The 18823-nt window shown below is 38.1% G+C and overlaps 2 protein-coding genes across 6 annotated transcripts in view; both read right to left on the minus strand.

The window, feature by feature from the left end:
* Positions 1-420: 420 nt before the first annotated feature.
* On the minus strand, positions 421-5772 carry s100pbp (S100P binding protein). Of its 3 annotated transcripts, XM_086094887.1 has the most exons (7): positions 5658-5772; positions 4755-4826; positions 3956-4676; positions 3744-3877; positions 1221-1321; positions 1065-1155; positions 421-995 (listed from the first exon to the last, which is right to left on the minus strand). In XM_086094887.1, exons 2-7 carry the CDS (start codon positions 4808-4810, stop codon positions 863-865), a joined length of 1236 nt encoding a protein of 411 aa, XP_085951013.1. In that variant the 5' UTR covers positions 4811-4826; positions 5658-5772; the 3' UTR covers positions 421-862. The 3 variants fall into 3 exon arrangements, 2 of the variants coding, with proteins under 2 accessions (XP_085951013.1, XP_085951012.1); XM_086094886.1 differs by having other exon boundaries at positions 3956-4826; XR_015097090.1 differs by lacking the exon at positions 421-995 and adding an exon at positions 3184-3247 and having other exon boundaries at positions 3956-4826.
* Positions 5773-8869: 3097 nt separating this feature from the next.
* The window catches only part of fndc5a (fibronectin type III domain containing 5a), a 37154-nt gene continuing 27200 nt past the window's right edge, over positions 8870-18823 (minus strand). Inside the window, exons 4-6 of one of the 3 annotated variants that reach the window (XR_015097124.1) lie at positions 18414-18503; positions 17905-18106; positions 8870-15183 (exon numbers count right to left, since the gene is read on the minus strand). Coding sequence is in view for 2 of the 3 variants with exons in the window: in XM_086095242.1 (XP_085951368.1) it covers positions 15133-15183; positions 17973-18106; positions 18414-18503 (275 nt within the window). In the remaining variant the exon portion in view is untranslated. The remainder of the gene's footprint in view (positions 15184-17904; positions 18107-18413; positions 18504-18823) is intronic. The other 2 variants (XM_086095243.1, XM_086095242.1) reach the window with 2 other exon arrangements.

Below are 18823 nucleotides of genomic sequence, written 5' to 3' on the forward strand. Positions count from 1 at the left end.
AGCAAGTGGCAAAATTAGTTTTTAAAGGTATTGTTTATGAAAAGTGAAGTTATAACATTAATTATAGGGAAATTGTTGAAAATGGCTCAGTGAGTCAAGTATCACTTTAATCCAGGGGTGCTCAAGTCTGATCCTGGAGAGCCTCTATCTAGCCTGTTCTCCATGTTTCTCTCCACCAACACACCTGATTCATGATCGTTATCAGGCTTCTGCAAAGCTTGCTGATGAGCTGACCATTGGATTGAGCTGGCTTGGAGGAGGGAGACATGGAAAACAGGCTGAATAGGGGCTCTCGGACTGGCCTTTTTCACCTCTGCTTAAGCGTTCATATTCCGTTCAATGATATTTTACTGTGCTATAGCGACAACCATTTTTGTTTAGTTAAAATTTGTATTCATAAGGTCTAAGTTTAATTTACTATACCATTGTTTAGTAATGGTAAAAAAAAAAGAAAAAAAGTGAATGCCCCACTATAAAATCAAAATTCTTTAACAGATATTTATACTCAGCATTTAATCTGATTAAGCATGTACACCCAAAGGATTATACATCTAAAGTGCAACAATTCACTTGCACAACAAATGCAATATTTTTCACAGCAAGTACAAAAACATGCGGTACATTAAAGGTATATGAAACAAGTGCGGTTAGAAATATAGTCAAATTGCAAATATGAAGATGTTGCTTATTGAGCTGTATAATTTCCACATAGAAATTAAAATGTGTTATATGTATCCGAAAGAATTCAAACAATTTGCAAACATAAAAAACAACAAGACATGCACAATATAGAAACACTGGGCGAACCCATAAAACAAACGTAACAAGAGCAACCATTACAACAATTCAAAGAATACAAAAGTTAAACTGAACTTCTTTCAAAGATTTTCGGCACCTTTTCAAAGCGCTTATGCGTTCGCATGTTCTTGGCCTGCCACTCGTCGAGGGACATTTTCAGCCCGCCGTTCCTTTGGTGTGTCCTTGCCCTGTAGTTCCTGAAAGGAAGTGCAAGTATCAAGTGTAAATTTCCTGCGTCCCAAGAATGAAACGACAGACACGTGTACCTGCGTGTGAGGTCAGACAGATGTTGCCATGGCCTTCCAGAGGAGTCTTGGCCCACTTGTGCCATGAGAACTCGCAGTTCACTGACAGCATCTTTAGAAAACGCATCAGCATTGTTAAAGTGAGCGTGTAGCGGTTCGAATGAAGCTCTAACATACCTTGAGCAGCATCTGAAGCCTCACTCAAATGTCTGTGAACAGACTGGACGTACATCTTTTTCTCTCGCTCCCAATCGGCCTCAGTGTTCAACACCACCTGCCTGCAAAACAATGCCGATCAGTAGTGGCTTTGCTGAGACACTTTTGACGTGCCATATCGACAAAAAGTATTGGGACACCTGCAACAGTCTCGGATGACTTCAGAATTACCCCAAAAAAACACACACTAAAGCTGCAATATTAAGCACACTTGAACAAAATTCAATTCAGCCTATCCCAGTTGACTTTGGGAAAAACATGGACGACACCCAGGTTTGGCAGCTACATTCAGACCAACCAAATTTGGAAATATGGCGGCATCCAACCAGAGTTGGTCTGTAATGGGAGAGCTCGTTTTTAACCAATTGTAACAACTTGGTTTTAATCAAGCTGTTGCTTTAATAAAAGTATGAAACTATCGCAACTACTGTGCTTAATAGACGACTGACGACATCAAATCTGCAGGTCATGTCTGTAAAATGGCTGTTAATATTAAACATGACACATGTAAACAAAACACCGCTTCGCTTTAACTCTTTAAGGTCTATTGTTTATTAATTTTATGATGAACTTGATGTTGAAGTGTTAACTATTCTTTTCTTTTTTTTTTTTAATACACACACACACATGAATATTTGGATCAGTATCCAGGGTAATACTAGAGCGTGCACAAATCATGATGTAATGCCTATGACCACACAAAGATTCTGTGTCATTTTTTGTGGCTTCATCAATGTTGCATTATAGTTAAACCTTGATTTAATGGATCGAATGGAATTTAGCAGACAAAATGTGGAGCAAGTAGTACTCGTGTCTGCGAGCAATATCTGTTAATTCCAGAAGTGGCCGCTGTTGCCTCTTGAACATTCTACTGTATACAGTTCACCAGTATGCTACTGATTTTGGTCCAGTGCGGTTAGCGTGTTTGTCCAGCTTCACCCAAAATGTATTGAAGGTGAAAAAAGGAAGCGCGCTAACCTTAGTCTTGGTGACAAACTAGTTGGAGTCGGCTAACCTTAGTCTTGGTGACAAACTAGTTGGAGTCGCTGTTTCCGTGGTTCACTACTCTGAAGCTCCACTATGTGATCACGGCAGTATTAGACTATCACAGCATTGTATAGGTAAATATCTAAATGTATGTATACACTATATGTAAATGTAATATTTAAAATAATTTGTACTTTATAGGGATAAACCAATTATCGGCTGGCTGATTATTGATTATTTTGCCAAATCGGCATTGTCCTTTTTTTTTTTTTTACAAATCCGAAGGCCGATAAAGCTGGTATCTCACTGAGCGGTGAATGCTTACGAATATAGCAAATTTAGAGTTTTTCATCAGGAGATGTTCACAGTTTTTACTTGTCGCAAAGAATTATCAAAAATATTTCAGACAATTTTTCACTGTCTGCAAATATATATTTTTTAAACCCTGAAGGTAACCCCAAATTAGTGCATTTTCATATATTTGTCACTCAGTGAGATCAAGGGAACTTTTCATTTATGGATTTATTTAAATTTCCACTGAATAAAAAAATTATGCCGACAATGGGAACGCCCTACATTTATTATAATACAAATAAATAAATAAAAATGGAAAATATGGTGACATTTTTATTTTTTTTTATTTACAGTAGAAACTTTAGGGAACTATTTACTTACCTAGTTTTTAATTTAACTTAACACATGCTGATGTCCCTGGAAGCACCCCAGTGTTTCCCACACCATGTTAATACTTGGGCGGGCCACCCAAGTAAATTGGCCACCACCCAAGAAGTTTTCAAGAAAATATATATAAAAAAAAAATTCTAAAAAGAAAAAAAAACATGTCGCGACAGGATAGACCGCATGTAACGTTAGTTTGCCGTCACTCACTTGTGGATCGTGAGACTAGAAGAGACGTAGTAACAGGACTGAGACCCACCTCCTGTCCAAACGGCCTCCGATCCCCACCGCCGGAGTCCACCCACCCAAGTAGACTTTCAAATCTGTGGGAAATTGCACCTTGTAATTTTTTTGTTATCATTTTTAAACAAAGCTGTCAATACTTATGTTTAAAATTAAAATATATATTTTTTCCTTTTGTTAATTGAGCTTTTACTGAAATTGAATATTGGCTTCTTTTTTTTATTTTTTATTCTGCCACTGATATTTTTTCTTTTACTGCAGATGAATCGGCTTGAAATATCGGTTATCGGACTCCTTGTCTACTAATAATCGTTATAGGCCTCGAAAAAACCATGTCGGTCTATCATTAATTTGTAGTGCATTGGTAGTTTCAATTTAATGGCCAATCGGCTTTAACAGATGACCCCTCATGGTTCCACTGCAATTTAATGATGATGGTTTTGTTATTTCAATTATTAGAAGCAACTAATTGGATTAGTTTATGGCCAGTGAGTGAGTATATTAAATGAACCAGTACGCGATTAAACATCACTTTCCACAGTTATTTCGTAATGTGTTAGCTTCTATAGTACTAACCTCCCACAAAGCATGAAGACTTTACTGGTACTGGGATTTGATGTGAATAATTCCTTGTCAAGGTCTTCTCCATGAGGTGTAGCTTGTGCACTGCTGGAAGTGGGTCGACCGACAACATGCACAACCGACTTGACCTCAAAACAAAACAAAACACAGCATCACACCATAACACTATTGTGAGTTGAGCACTCCGTTTGTCCTCATCTGGTTACCTGAACTTTCAAACTGGTGTCAAAGCTGCTGTCGCAGTCAGAATTTGGCTGCACTTCCGCTCCTGTTTGGCCCCCACTTCCACGCGCCTCCTTTTCGCACACAGATGATTCTAGAACAGGGGGACCAATATTCCACACCTCGTCCACCTCCCTGAAAGATTCTACCGCCGAGTCCGGTGACAGCCCGCTCACAGCAGGGTATGGACCTTTCACTGCGTGAGAGGCTTTGTTTGAAGAGTGGCTCTTGTCGTCAGACAGCTTCAGAATTGGACTCGGCGCAGGTAGGGAATGGAGTGACGGAGTGAGGCACATGGACAAATAACCCTTATCCACATCTTCATCTTTTCCATTCGGACCCGTGTCTTTACAGGGATCATAGGGACTGATGCGCAATAGCTCATCAGTTTCAGGTTCAAAGACATGCTCATACTTGAACACACGTGGATCGGTTCCGGTGACACTGCATGCTTCCGGACCGTACTTACATGCCCCAGGTTCTAAATTCACAGACTCGCTGGTTGTGATTTTGATGGGCGGCGTTTTTGCAAACAGTGAGGCCTCAGAGAGGGCTACACAGCAGTGTTTCCCCATTCGAGAGCTGCATTGGGATAGGAGACAGCCTGTGTCTGGTGTTGACACCTTGCAACTGAGTAGTCGTTTCTTTGTCGGAGTTTCAAAGCAGCTATCCTGATTGGAATCTTCCAGTTTCCGCTTGGTCCCCCTATTGTTGAGAACCTCACTTTTTAAATGAATAATTGGCTCCGGAAACTTGTGTCGACTGCTCCCAGCAAATACAGACCTTGCGTATGCTGACGAAGGTTTAAGGTGTCTGAAAGAGTTGTTCTCGGGCTGCATTTTTAAAAATCAAAGTCTGTTAAGAAAGAACAAAGGAAAATATGTTTACTGATTTACAAATTTCAACAGTATAATCAATTAATCAACCTAGCCATATAAATACAAAGGGCAGCGATTCCTTACCAAAGAGGCGCGACACATAACTGTGCTGTGAGACATCAGAAATTATATCTGTCATGTGTAGATATGTGAGGATGTGTGGAAACCTATTGCATACACATGTTGCCATTCATACAACAAAAATAGTTTACACTCACTAAGCAAATTTCTGATGTCATCATTATTTTAGTATGCAGTGTTTTTGTAAATTTGCTTGGTGGTGTGCAATGTTTTTTTTCTTATATAAAATATGTGCTTTGGCTCAAAGGTTTGGAAACAGCTAAAAATGCTGCAGTAAGGGCATCATTTAGGACACCATCTGTCAGTCCTAAAATCCTAACGTAAGGCTAATATTTTCCAGTCCTTGTCTCCAAGATGCAATGCATGCACTTAATTTTGCATCAGCCTATTAAACCTTAATATTTACAAATTAAACCATGGAACTAAGAAGTCCCAAAAATATAATTACAAAAAAGTTTAAACTAACTGAAAACCACAAACGTTCATTAATAGTAAGCGATGCACTGATAAACACCGCCCGTATTGATTTAGTTACTTTTGATGCTGAAGTAAACTAACGTCCCAAACATTTCAGTCGATTTGAACTTTTCAAACTGGACTGCCTCGCGCCCATTTTTAAAGCTAGCTCGCGGCTACTTTAGCTTCACGCTAATGTCTCCGATAGCTTATAAACGTATTCACTTTAGCATCGAAAAGAAGACTATTGCAACCGGAAAGCTTAACTTACAAAATATGTCGATCCTCCACAGCACTCCTGCAAAGTCACCTCTTCTAGGTAATGACTGGACAACACTGTTACTCAAAACTGATCACGGCATGCAGACACGCGCACCACTTGAGATTTAGGGGGCGCTGTTCAAAAAAAAAAAAATATATATATATTTTAATTCCTCTATTATTATTATTATTATTATTATTATTATTATTATTATTATTATTATTATTATTATTATTATTATTATTAGTAGTAGTAGTAGTAGTAGTCTTTGGCCTGTCTGGGCACAAAACGGCTAGGGGTGGTGGTGGTGAGGGGGTCATCTTGAATATTTATTTTTATTTATAGTTTCTCTTAATTCTTAAAAGGGAAAATCTAGTAGGACTACATATTCAAATTTAAAGCAGTGCCCAATACAGTATGTATATATAAAAAAAAAAATAATAATAAATAAAAAGTCTCCGCGATGAGATGACCTCCTCCTCTTCCCAACTATTTTCCTCCGCCGCCATCTTGTGGCTGATTCAGGTATCTCTGCCAATGCCATACCTGACGTCTGGAGCACAGGGAAGATAAAAAAAAAACACACACACGAAGAGGATCAAAAACGGGCAAAAAGAAAGAGGCAGTGGCGTAAATATCGACGGTGCAGCCGGTGCGTTGCACAGGGGCCCATGACAGAAGGGGGAAAAAGAAAGAAAGGGAGAGAGAGAGAGAGAGTGAGAGAAAGAGAAAGAGAAACGGGGAAATAAACGGCCTGTTATTTTGTAAATATGATGTCGGAAATGATCATTTAATCACCTGTCAGTCACGATGAGTCTCGACGTGATGCAAGTTGGGGGGGAAAAAAGTGGTAGCTAGTGTGCGAGCCATTGTCGCCATCATGCATTGCAAACTAAAAAAGAAAAAGAAAAAAAGAAAAGACAAAAAAACAACAACATGACGTTAAAGCTATTGCAAGAGATGTGGTAGACGTGGTTTGAGTCCAGGCCATTAGCCAAATCTAGTGTCCCGCTCCCACTGGAGTCGAGCTGTAGCTTGCCGGCAGCCAGCTCCAGCGCAGAAGCGACCCTCCAGCCGCGTGTCACGTCTCCAGGCGGTCAAAAGGCGGCTTCCCCTCAGGGGATGAATTTGACGCCAAATGCAAAAAGCTAATATCGCATTTGGCTCAGGCGCTCCAGATACAATAAACAAGGAATCAGGTGTTTTTCTGACAAATGCTACGTTGGACCTATAGGAGCATCGTAAATGACTTCGCTGAGCGAGGCGCGCAGATGAGCTTCTAATGAGTGATTATAGCTACAAATTATTTTTGTTATGAAGTGCAGTTAGTGGGATTCAAATCTATGGCAAATTACTTTATTGTATTTTGCTGCCATAGTGAACATTTTGCACACGTTTAAACATATCTAAAAGTCGTAAAACATAATAAAATGTATTGGAAGATTTTTGTGGTATATTTTCAATGTTCAATATAGAATTGGAGGCCCTGCAAAAGTATTTGGTGACAAGTCGCACTTCTCTCCAAAGACTGTGCGCGATTTCGACTGAAGATGAAATCACACGTGCTGAGGAAATCGGTAACGGCCAATCATGGCTCACCTGTTTTCTGGGTTTGGTCAGCAAACGGAGCCATTATAAGCCGTTACCTGTTTCCCGAGGATGCGTGATGTCATCTTCAGTCGACAGCAAGTGGCAAAATGAGTTTTTGATGGCATTAATTGTTCATGGAGTAATCACATTAATTTTATAGACAAAATAATAACTTCTTACTGCCGAAAATGGCTAAATGAGTTAAGTATCCTAAACTCTACTTATTCGGGTTTACAGTGAAGACATAATATATTTTTGTAAAAGTTCCAAGTGTACCGAACCAGGCTGACCAAAAAACTGAGAACAGAACCTTGGATTTAGTGCAGTGATTCCCTGTCAGTGTGCCGTGGGAAAATATCCAATGCAAAATATTTGGATGAAAAAATATTTATTTTCTATAAAATGTGTTTTGTTGATCTATTCTAATCACATATAGTAACATGCAAAACAATCAAATGCTCTTCCACTACATGGCAGTAAGTACACGATGCATACATTTAATCTCTTTATCCACTTTTTGTGAATCATTTTGCCAAGTGGTTTATGTCAGATTTTTTTCCAACGTGAAATGCTGTATACATGTAACCTGGCTCAATAAAGGTTGTGAAACACTGATTTAGTGAACCACTCCAATAAGAATTAAAAGGACATTTCTGAAGAATTTGATTTATTTTCCAGTTCAGTGTACTTAGAACTCATTTACAGTCGTGGACAAATTTGTTTGAGAAAAAATAATGAAAGATATAATAATAATCGTAATAAAAGAAAATGTCATGAGATTTAACCAATGAAAATCAGCCTTTGCTTATGATCTGTGGTTTAATAGAATTTTATACCGGTAAATATAAAAAACAACACATTTGAAGATCTTTTTCTAAACCCATCTCTTTTTGCTCTTTCACCATATTTCCATATTAACACCACCAGGGGGAGCTGCAAGGTCACATTTTTTTCATAGGTAATGTGACCCTTCTTCCCGGTCCTCTCATTGTTTAGACATGTTCTCCCCATATTTGACGAGTGTGATCCTCACAGAGATGTAACAGACACGCGCGCGCGCGCGCACACACGCGCACCCCCCCCCCCCCACACACAATGTCAACTAACACATTCCAGTAAAGAGCCATCAGTTTGTTAACAAACTATAATCACAATAATAGACATATTGTTAAATGAATAGCCTCTTACTGTCCAAACTAATTAAAATCTTATGTGCACAGTACACATTTTTCTTTATAAATTAGGCATATTTTCATGTGCCGTGCTTTGTTTTCATGTAAAGGGTGTTGCTACTCAATTTCTCATAAAGACCGCCATACAACTGTCCTCTTTCATGCCATTTCAGTACTTGTGTGTGTGTATTTCTATAAATGTAAATGTATGGAAAGAAGAGTGTGACATTTCTCATTTTGGAACAAATAAGGAGTTGCTGTTCTTGTTTTTGTTGTTCAGCCCATGTTAATGTGTTTTTTTTCTATATATAGTTTTAATTGTATTTTATCTCTCGTGGAAGTTGCGGGCATATCAGTGTTGATCCTGTTTGCCCAATGACACATAATTTCCTAAATCTGATTTCTCCTTGCCATTTCACATTCAGGTACACTTTTCTTAAATGTTTTAAACTGATACGGCATTGAATTAAAACCTTCTAAAACGCCAAAGATACAAAATATATGTATTGGAATATTCATTCCGTTACTGGAAAATAATAATTCAACAACATATTTCCATACATTTCAGCTTGGTGGCCTAGTGGTTAAAGTTGAAGGCTCGATGCAGCCCTAGTAGTCTAAACACAATATTCAAATTAATATTGCGTTTGTGGAATATGATGAGTTAAGCAGCAAAATCCACCTGTTTTTATCCAATCACAGCTTACCTTCACAAAACAGGTGAGCCATGATTGGTCGTTTCCTGAACCCTGAGCAAGTGTGATGTCATTTTCAGTTGACAGCTAGTGAGAAAATGTCCGCCCCGCGTAATGGATAAAAACGGCTGGATTTTGCTGCTTAACTCCTATTCAACAGACGCAAATAATTCTGTTTTTAGACTCGTGGGGTCAGTGGGGACAGTCAACATATTGTACAGAACATTTTTGGGTTCACTTCCTCTTTAACACAGCTGCAGTGGCGAACCTAGGATAACCCCACCCCAACCCCATAACCATTATACTGATGAAAATCATGCGAAAGCGGATGCTATCGTATTCTTCAGAATATACAGTATTGAATAAAAAACATGTTAGATTACATCAACAGCAAAGCGTATTTAGGTTTGAGGAAGCAAATTGGGAATTAGATAAAACATATTGTACAAAAAATAAATACACTTAAGGAAACATTATTGAATAATTCATAAGCTATATTAATAAGCTAAATGAGATGTAGAATGTAAATGCCTGTGCGTCAATTTTTATTTATTTATAAAATGTTACAAAAATAAAATAAAATAAAGAGACAGTGTGTAAAAATGTTTGCAATGTTCCTTCATAAAAAAAACACACACAATAATATTCAAATAAATATGTTCTATCACATCAGCAGCATACTTTTTAAAATATATATAATTGTGGGTATAGTACTCGCTAATTATGTTACACGGGTCGTGGCGCATCTTATAGGAGGCTAACATACTTCGCCACCATCTTTCTGATACGGATTCTTGAAGGAGAAGAACTTCATGAACATAGTAATTGGTGGTAGGCTTGCAAAGTGTGGTCTCTATGAGGCACCGTATAAACACGTGCATCAAACTTAAATCGTTGCATTCTATTAGTTCACCACTTGGTGGCACTAAATTCTCCACCCCTTAAGTTAAATCAATTCAAATGAATTCATGACATTTTTTTTAATTTTCTTTCTTACATTTTGTATATAATAATAATATAATAAAATAATACACTTCTTTGTGCCGACCTGTGTATCGTTTTCATGTTCTTAGCGTACTTGCTTGGGATTTCTCCGGTTCCTGGTTTCCTCTCACATTAAAAAAAACAACAACAAAAACATGCTTGTTAACCCGAAAACTCTTGTCCCTAGGTGTGAATGGTTGTTTGTCTATATTTGCGCTGCTGACGACCTGTTCAGGGTGTACCCCGCCATTCGTCCAAAGTCAGCTGTGATAGGCTCAATCGTTCACCAAAAGTCGGCAAGCACTATTAAGAAGAAGAAAAAAAAGGACTATACCTTGAACCTAAATCATATGAAATACTTGCCTCATAAATGCAATATGAATCTAGCATTTTGAGACGAAATAAAATATTTTCAGCACGTCAGGCCAGTACTTGTTGACATTTTTATTATTTATCAGATTCAATTGTGCTGAGATATCTGACAGTTAATGCCTAGTGAATCCCAAGGTTCAAATTTATTATTCACTAAATTTTCTTGGATTCATGCACCTCCATTTTCCCCATAAGCTGAGCACCACAACTGTTTCCTTATGAACAGAAAGCGTTAGACAACATAAAAAAAAAAAAGTTAAACGCCACCAAACATTGTTACACATTAAATAATTGAGACAGTTATTTGGAGAAAATACTTGATACTTTTTATTTTAAGCAAACACAAGTAAGCACACACCAGATACTTCATAATTGAAGTTGTGTAACCTTGTGCATAATCGTTGAATTAAACCATGCTAGCCCTCATTAAGCAACAACTGATGTACACTTTATACATTAAATAGAAATATGGTAGGATTAATAAAGCAAATTTTTTCCCCTTAACCATGCTTCTTCACTTTCTCGGTTCACGACTGAAACAGGCTGATTTGTCTCAATGGTGACTTTGTTTCCAGACACACTTTTGAATTCATACAAAACACTCGTTCGAGAAGCATGTAGGTTGGCTGCATTTAAAGCAAAGTCCCAGCATCTCAAGAAGAGGTTTCACCATCGCCGCAGGGTTTTAAACAGATTGTTGAGTCAACACCATGATTGATTCTGGTTTCTATGGCTAACGGGTGTCTATATATGCAAACTGCTCAAGCCAAATACATCCATATTACCTGAACACTCGTAAATCTTTAAACAAATTGAATGCAAACGAGTAATTTGTCAATGAGCAAATGCTTTAAAACATCTATTTATGAATCCACCTATTGTGTAAAACCAATTACGTGACACTACTTGTTCTTAAAGTTAAAATTATTCTGAACACGTCTTTTGTGACTTTTCATGCTATTTCCATGGTACATGTTTTTTACAAAAACACTGCTTCAATGCTGAAGCTCTAAACAACAAATTTGGATTGACAATCTGTCAATCAATCAAAGTGAGTTCAAAATTCAAACTAGTAGCTTTAGCAGTAAGAATATTTAATCGGTAAGAAATAAAATAAAAACAACTTTTGATATACAAAATGGCTGCTGTTTATATTAATAAATGCCTATTAACTCATTTAAACCCCAAAACATATAAATACGTTTTTAATACTTTGTCCTTCACTCACTTTTTTATGCTATGTTTTTGTATGTTTCTGCATACAGAAGGTTTTGATGCTCCTTCTGACCTGAAGAGGTAGCTCAGAGCAATGGTAGTCATTACAAAAAAACGGCCAGTAGGTGGCAGCAGAGTATGAGATCAGCCAGGGACATGTTGCAACAAGCTCTTTTTGCCAGTGTTTTCAACACATTTGTGAATAATGATGAAACTTGGCAATATTCTAATGCCAACTGCTGCAAAACGAAAACAGATACAAATATATACTTTTTTTTCCTGATGAAAGAAGAGACTCTAATCTTTCTTTTGGCATGTTCCATGTTTTTATAGCAATAGAACACAATATTCTGCGGGCCTTGCAAAATCAGTCAAAATCCAGGAAAACAGCTGGGAGCGAAGGTGGTTGCTTCAGTGAAAATGGCTGAGAGTGAATGAGTTAATTGAAATAGGGGAAAACATATTTAGCCTTCTACAACGATGGTAAATAGCTCCGATCTTTTCTGCCCAGTGTAATTGGTTCTGTGTTCTCTCAAGCCACTATAGCCGATATAGGAAATGAGTCAGCGCTTGTCAGTGTCCTGAACTTTGACGCTCATAAAGAATACAAGAAGCTGGACTGATAAAAAGCTGTCACTGCAATCGTTATCAGTCAAGCCCAGACTAGCTTCGCTCAAGTGTAACCATCAGACTAAATATTACTGCTTTCTTTTTCAACTATACTATAAAATAGGATGAACCTTGTTGGTCAGTTAATTGACCACATTAGTGTGAAAACCTGCAATCATTGCACCGTAATGGCCAACATCGGACATGAGGCGTATTAGTTTTGTTATGAAATGGTGTCAATTGTTATTTTTTTCCAACATAAGAAATAGGGTAAGGATATGGTCTTAAAAAATCAAATAAAATTAAGATAACAAATTCCAAGCTGCTGAACAACTTCTTGCATTCTTGTACATGTGTATACGGGTCATTAGTTATACCTTTAAACTAGTTTTTCCTCAACAAACAGATCAATGACAAAATGTATAATACAAACACATACAGTAGATAAATGCTATGAAACAATTATTATTAGTTGGACATGAACAGTAAATAACACAAAAATTACATATTTCACCAATAGTACCACCCTGTAATGTTAAAAAAATGCACAGTACTTTGCCAAGGTCTTAGTCCACCTCTTGATTCCATATCATTGTAAGAAGCAATTATAGCATAGTAAAACAGTAAATAGCAGGACAGGTACATATTTTATGAACTGCATATTGCGTGATCTGGCAATTAGGGTCCATTCCATTTTGGGATTATTTTTTTTTTACTACATTGTTTCCACTGTAATAATTTTAGCATTACATAATCAGCAAATCTAATAGTGGGCTTTAAGACTTTTGCACAGTACTGTAGCTTGTGTTGACAATTGTCATAACTCATGTCGGGCTCCAATAATATTAAATGTATTTACACATTAAATATTTAATCATTACTCAGTCCGATCTTGCAACTGTATTTTTCTGTTTACTGTACACACACACACACATACACTACAAAATTTGACGAAAAGGATGATGACAGGAATATGAGATATGCTACCAATGTAAGATAGAGGGCCGTTCATGTCATCAATAAATAAAACATTATTCTCAATATCAGCCCTCTGGTATGCCAACGAATTGCCAAATTTCTTAATTTTCTTTGTACATTTATTATTATTATTAGAAATTCTAGGTTTAAACTTGAAATAACCTTTTGAAAAGTACGACTTGACCTCTTGAGTGTAATATAACATGGCTTTATCGTGCAAGACAGGGGTAGGGAATCCTTGTCCTCGAGAGCCACTGTTGTGCCTGTTTTCCAATCTCCCTCCTCCAACACACTTGACTCCTGATCAGCTCATCAGCAAGCTCTGTAGAAGCCTGATAGCGATCCTGTTCATGGAATCCGGTGTGTTGGTGGAGGAAGACATCGAAAAATATTAGGCTGCTTGAAGGGCCAGTCTAAACGAATAATCATTTGTATTTCACTTTCAACTATTCTACCGAGAGTAAAACATAGAAGAAACACAATAGGTCCTCAAAGACACGGCTAAATACTGCAATTATAGTTTCCATTCAGTTTATAATACAACATATTTGTATGTATTATAGCCTATAGATAAATATAAATTTTGAATTGAAAATACTCATGAGAAGCCCTTATGCCTTGATGACATCTGTTCATCACAGAATCTTGGCACTGAACCCATAATTTTCCAATGTTATTACAAGAAAGCAAACATCTGAGGCTCGTTGTACTTCCGGGAATTTATCACAATGTGCATTTGTCTCAACATTGCATGCCTAGAGGTTACATTTGTGGGTGGTTTTTCTACAGAATTTCACCTCATTGCACATGAAGTCCTTGCCTCCATGTGTTGGGGTGTAGAGTTGTTATTGCTTCAGGAATCTTCTCTCGTGTCTCTACAAAGGCCAAAGGCAGTCTTCACTTCTGTAGACGGATCCAAGCCTCTTGTAAAATGCATCATATAGATGAGGCACACTGGGTCATGTCCTCTTTTTACCCAGAATGCTGAGATAGCCATCACCCTCAAAGATACATAGCGACAGCTCGTTCACGATGTGGAATGTAGAGAATCATAATCTATTAAAAGCACAAATGAGACAAAGAGATGTTAAAAAGAAAAGAAAAGAAATGTGACCAAACGTGACACCAAACAGTGAGCAGTCAGCAGTGAGCGATCTCTTGGAAGCTGCTATGGCGTCATTGCAGCTCTTCTTCTTCTTTTTTATTTTTTTTAGAAATTGCTCCTCACTCAGCCAGGTGCAGTCTGGATTCCCTGAGGGGGGAAACAAGCTCGCCAGACATATATTCCCCGCAGGACGGCAGAACGTTCTACTTAGATGAAGTGTAAAAAGTACCGGGACAATGGAAATGTACTGGAAGTACATCACGTAACAATAAGCTTGAATGATAAATTGTTCACCCTCACTCATAAAAAAAAGTTGCATCACAGAATCAGGATAAAACATCTAGAAAATGGGATTAAATCACACCACAAAGGAATATTTGAACACAGTGGGAACTGCCCACATATGAGCCACTGAAAGACAGAAGTGTGAGTAGATGAAAAGGTCTCCGGCTCTGCTTATCGACGTTGGTCCTCGGGGTAGCTTTATCAGCAGTCTGTCCACTGCCAGGACCATTTGGCCCTAATCTCTGGCTCCCCCACGGTACGGTGGTTGTTAAGCACGGCGCTGCCGCTCAACTCTCCCTGCAGTCGCCCCACTGCGGGGTCTCTTCTCAGGCTGGCCAAGATGCTCCTGAATCCCCGGAGTCCCGCAAGCTTTGCTTCATTGGCAGGCCCACAGCAAAGGAGATGTAAGCGATGCATCCTGACAAGCAGGGCCCGCTTATTTGTGATAACACCAAGTCTTTAGTATACAGAGAAAACAGTCACACTTCAATGATGTTGACAGATGGCATCCTATTGTTGTCCTTGGAAAACTGCGGGAGTAGAGAAGATGACATGATTGAAGATCCTGGACGGCTCTCAGGAATAAAACAATGAGTATGAGGATGCCTCGGCGCTGCATTTATGCTCAACAATGAAGGGCTATTTGTTTTGCTTGATTGAGGCTTTTCTCTTATGCATACATTGGCAAAACCACTATAGCGCTGGCGTTTGCATTGATTACAAGAGCCTGGGTGTGTTTGCTACTTGATGCTGAATGGTGCAGTCATGCACAAATGGAGCCACATTGCAGCCATATTTCAATTTAGCCTGAAGCTGATGTTCAGATGACACTATGGGTGTTTGTCAATGTCAAGTATGCTTTCCGCTACAATTTCCTTGGTCCTTCAGAAGATGCTTGATTCACTCTCAACAGTGAAGGACAGAAATGGGAAAAGTTCCGCAATATGTTACTAAAATCGTTCCCTTCAAAGCAGCAACTTCAAATAATGTAGAAATATTTGAACTATAATCAAGGGGACTAATTAATTTGACGTGATAAAACTAATTACATAATAATGTAATATGCATGATAACAACCCTATTGTTATTATTAACTTGAGCAAGCACAAAAGTGTGACGGTCAGCAGTATCGTTTGTTTATGTTAATGGTGGTTAATTGCTTAGTCACTTAGCTAGTTTGTGAATTTATGGGTTCGTAACTTAGCAGGGCACATTTACCAATTGGAAGAACCAATGACATGTTAGTCAGCATTTGGATGAAGCTGATGATGACCACAACCCATTCCGTCACTTTTCACACTTTTCTGACTCCCAGTTCCAGTTTGAGAGGAGAAAATCTGGTGCAATGTATCAAAACATGTTCCGGTCGAACCATTAACTTATTCACTGCCATTGACGGCTTTAGACATCAAAAGTTCATTTGAACTATTTCTGTTCCACTTTTAACAAGAGTATGAAAACCTAGAACAAAGTTGTTATTGTACATTTAGAACAGATATATCATTTGTGATTAATCGTACGTTAACTATTGAAGTAATGTGATTAATTACAATTAAAATTGTTAATCTCCTGAGACCTAATTTATAATAATCTTTTCTTTTCTTTTTTAAAATAATATTTTTTCAAAAACCAAATTTTTAACAATCTTTTCTTTTCGTTTTTAAAATAATAATTTTCCCAAAAAGAAAAGATTATTAAAATTAGGGCGTCAGGCGATAAAAATGTTAATTGTAATTAATCGCATGACTTCAATAGTTAACTCATGATTAATCACAAATTTTATATCTTGTTTAAATGTACAATATTTTTTTTCATTTTCTTGTTAACAAAAGTGGAAATGTTTTTTAAACTAATAGAAATAGTTCAAATGAATTTTTGACGTCTATAGCCGTCAATGGCAGTGAATGAGTTAATAAGCGTTGTTGCTTTTCGTGGAGAGTAAACTATTGACTCAACTCCTCTTCGACTCCCGTCTTGTCAATCACGTGTCTGCTATCTGATCTTCACAAAAGTCACAACAACAGACAAACACAATCGCCTTAAATTAATACCACATATTGAACTCATGTTTTTATTAGATACCACGTAAATAATCCCTGTGCAGTGTGGAAAAAGTATGCGAGTCTGTCTCCAAGAGCTAATCAGAGACAGGAGTCAGCCAACCATGACTCCAGTTAATGTTGCGAGATTGCAATTGCACACCAGTTTTGAGTTTGCTACTTTCAAGAAACACTGCACAAAAGACATCTCAGAAGACTTATAACTAAAAATGGTCATCTTGCACGAAAGGGTTACAAAGTATCTCTAAAAGCTCTTATGTTCATCCGTTCCATGTTGATGATTTTGCACTGTTACTGTTCTCCCTACGGACGAGTTCATGTAAAGATAAGAAGAAGTGCAGACACTCAAAAGTGAAGAAGAACCTCAGAGTGTCGGCTAAAGACTCTCAAATAATCTGTGGCACATTTTAACATCTCTATTGATAAATTTATCATAAGTAAAACAATAAACCAGGCAAAGTTGAGTTGTTTGGAAGGAACACAAAAATGTGTTGGAAAAACTGTGTAATATGGCGGAGGGGGCATCATGGTCTGGGACTGTTTTGCTGCCTAACAACCTGGACGAAAAATGAATTCCCAAGTTTGTCAAGACATTTATCATGAGAATTTAAGAACATTTGTCTCCCAATTGAAGCTTAACAGAGGCGAAGTGATGCAATAAACGAAATGACTCATGACCAATGAATGAGTACGTCAACAATAAAATCACTTAACAGTACAAAATATTTCTTCTAGAGTGGCTCAGACAGAGAGCTGACTTTAATTAAAATCCAAAGCATCAATGTACTTTTTCCACCTTTTTGTTCAGTAACGGACACATATTCTGGTATTTGTGTGGTATTAACTGGATAAAAATGTCTATTGTGACTTAAATGAAGATCAAATCACATTTTATGACTGATTTATACAGAAATGTAAGAATTCCAAACGGTTCACATACTTTTTTTTCCCCCTCACTTACGATGCAATTTGGGACTGCTTCTCGCTCGCTATGCATCATTACCTCAAAGACGAAGCACACGTAACGTAGACTATTGCAGGTGGAAGGGAATATACAGAATAGACATTAGTAGGAATCGTAAACACTTGCGGCAATGACGTGGCAACTTTGTTGTTTGACATTGAGAAACACTGTATGAGTGCACATGAATGTCAAGTGGAAAAGGTTTTGTAGCGGGCGGCACCATTCACCTGCCCGGCGCTGTTGAGGGGGGGGGAGGGGAGGCACCTCGGGGGAGGAGGAAGTGGGTGGGTTATACCTTACTGCGCAACAGACCTCCTGTCGGGTGTTCAGGAGTGCTGCACTCCGATGAATTTTTGGCTTTATCCTTGTTGTTGTTGGGCTCGTTGTCTTTGATGATGTCATACTGGCGACAGAAGAGAGCGATCACGCCTGCGAAGAAGAGCGTCCGAACTTTTAATGAATTCATTCGATACATTTATGCCGTGTTATTCAAAATGTGCAGCTTGTTCAGAACAGCGCACACCGGCGGCTTTCAAAATGTAGAGTGCGAGATGACTTTAGGGAAGGTGTGACAGCTTGAGAAGTGAAAGAAAAATGGTATCTGAAGATGGTAATGATATAAAATGTTGTGATGTAAAAAAAGCAGTCCTAATTTATTTCTTGAGCAACTTTCAACATTCACAGAGAATTGCTGAGGCAATCTCTATAATCGGATAGTATTTGACATGATTCTCACCTGCCCACATGATAAGCACCACCACAATGATGATGAGCTCCCCCGCCCTCAACTGGTTGGTCTGGCCCACTTCCTCCATCGTAACTTCGTCTGTGAGAGTTAGAAGGCAACATACTTCAAATTGTGCGCAATGCTAAGGAGTCTGTAACATTTCCAATTTTTTGTGATCATTTGCTGGTGAGTTGCACTGATCTTGAAGCCTCTGGAAAGTCAGTCCGAAATGTTAGCCTTAAAGAAATGACAACTACTTGTTGTAGTGATGATAGTCTGAATCCTGCCAACTGCCAAGGTGCCCTTGAGCACTAACCCCCACTTTTCTGCCATTACTGAATGTTGTCAAAGTCACAGGCTTGATATAAAGTTCACCACAGTGTAGAGTGCTGCCCTCACATCCTTTATTAGATTCAGCG

The sequence above is a fragment of the Leptonotus elevatus genome, chromosome 14 (genome assembly GCF_054856555.1).
Source record: "Leptonotus elevatus isolate MCC_2025b chromosome 14, RoL_Lele_1.0, whole genome shotgun sequence".
Lineage (NCBI taxonomy): Eukaryota > Metazoa > Chordata > Actinopteri > Syngnathiformes > Syngnathidae > Leptonotus > Leptonotus elevatus.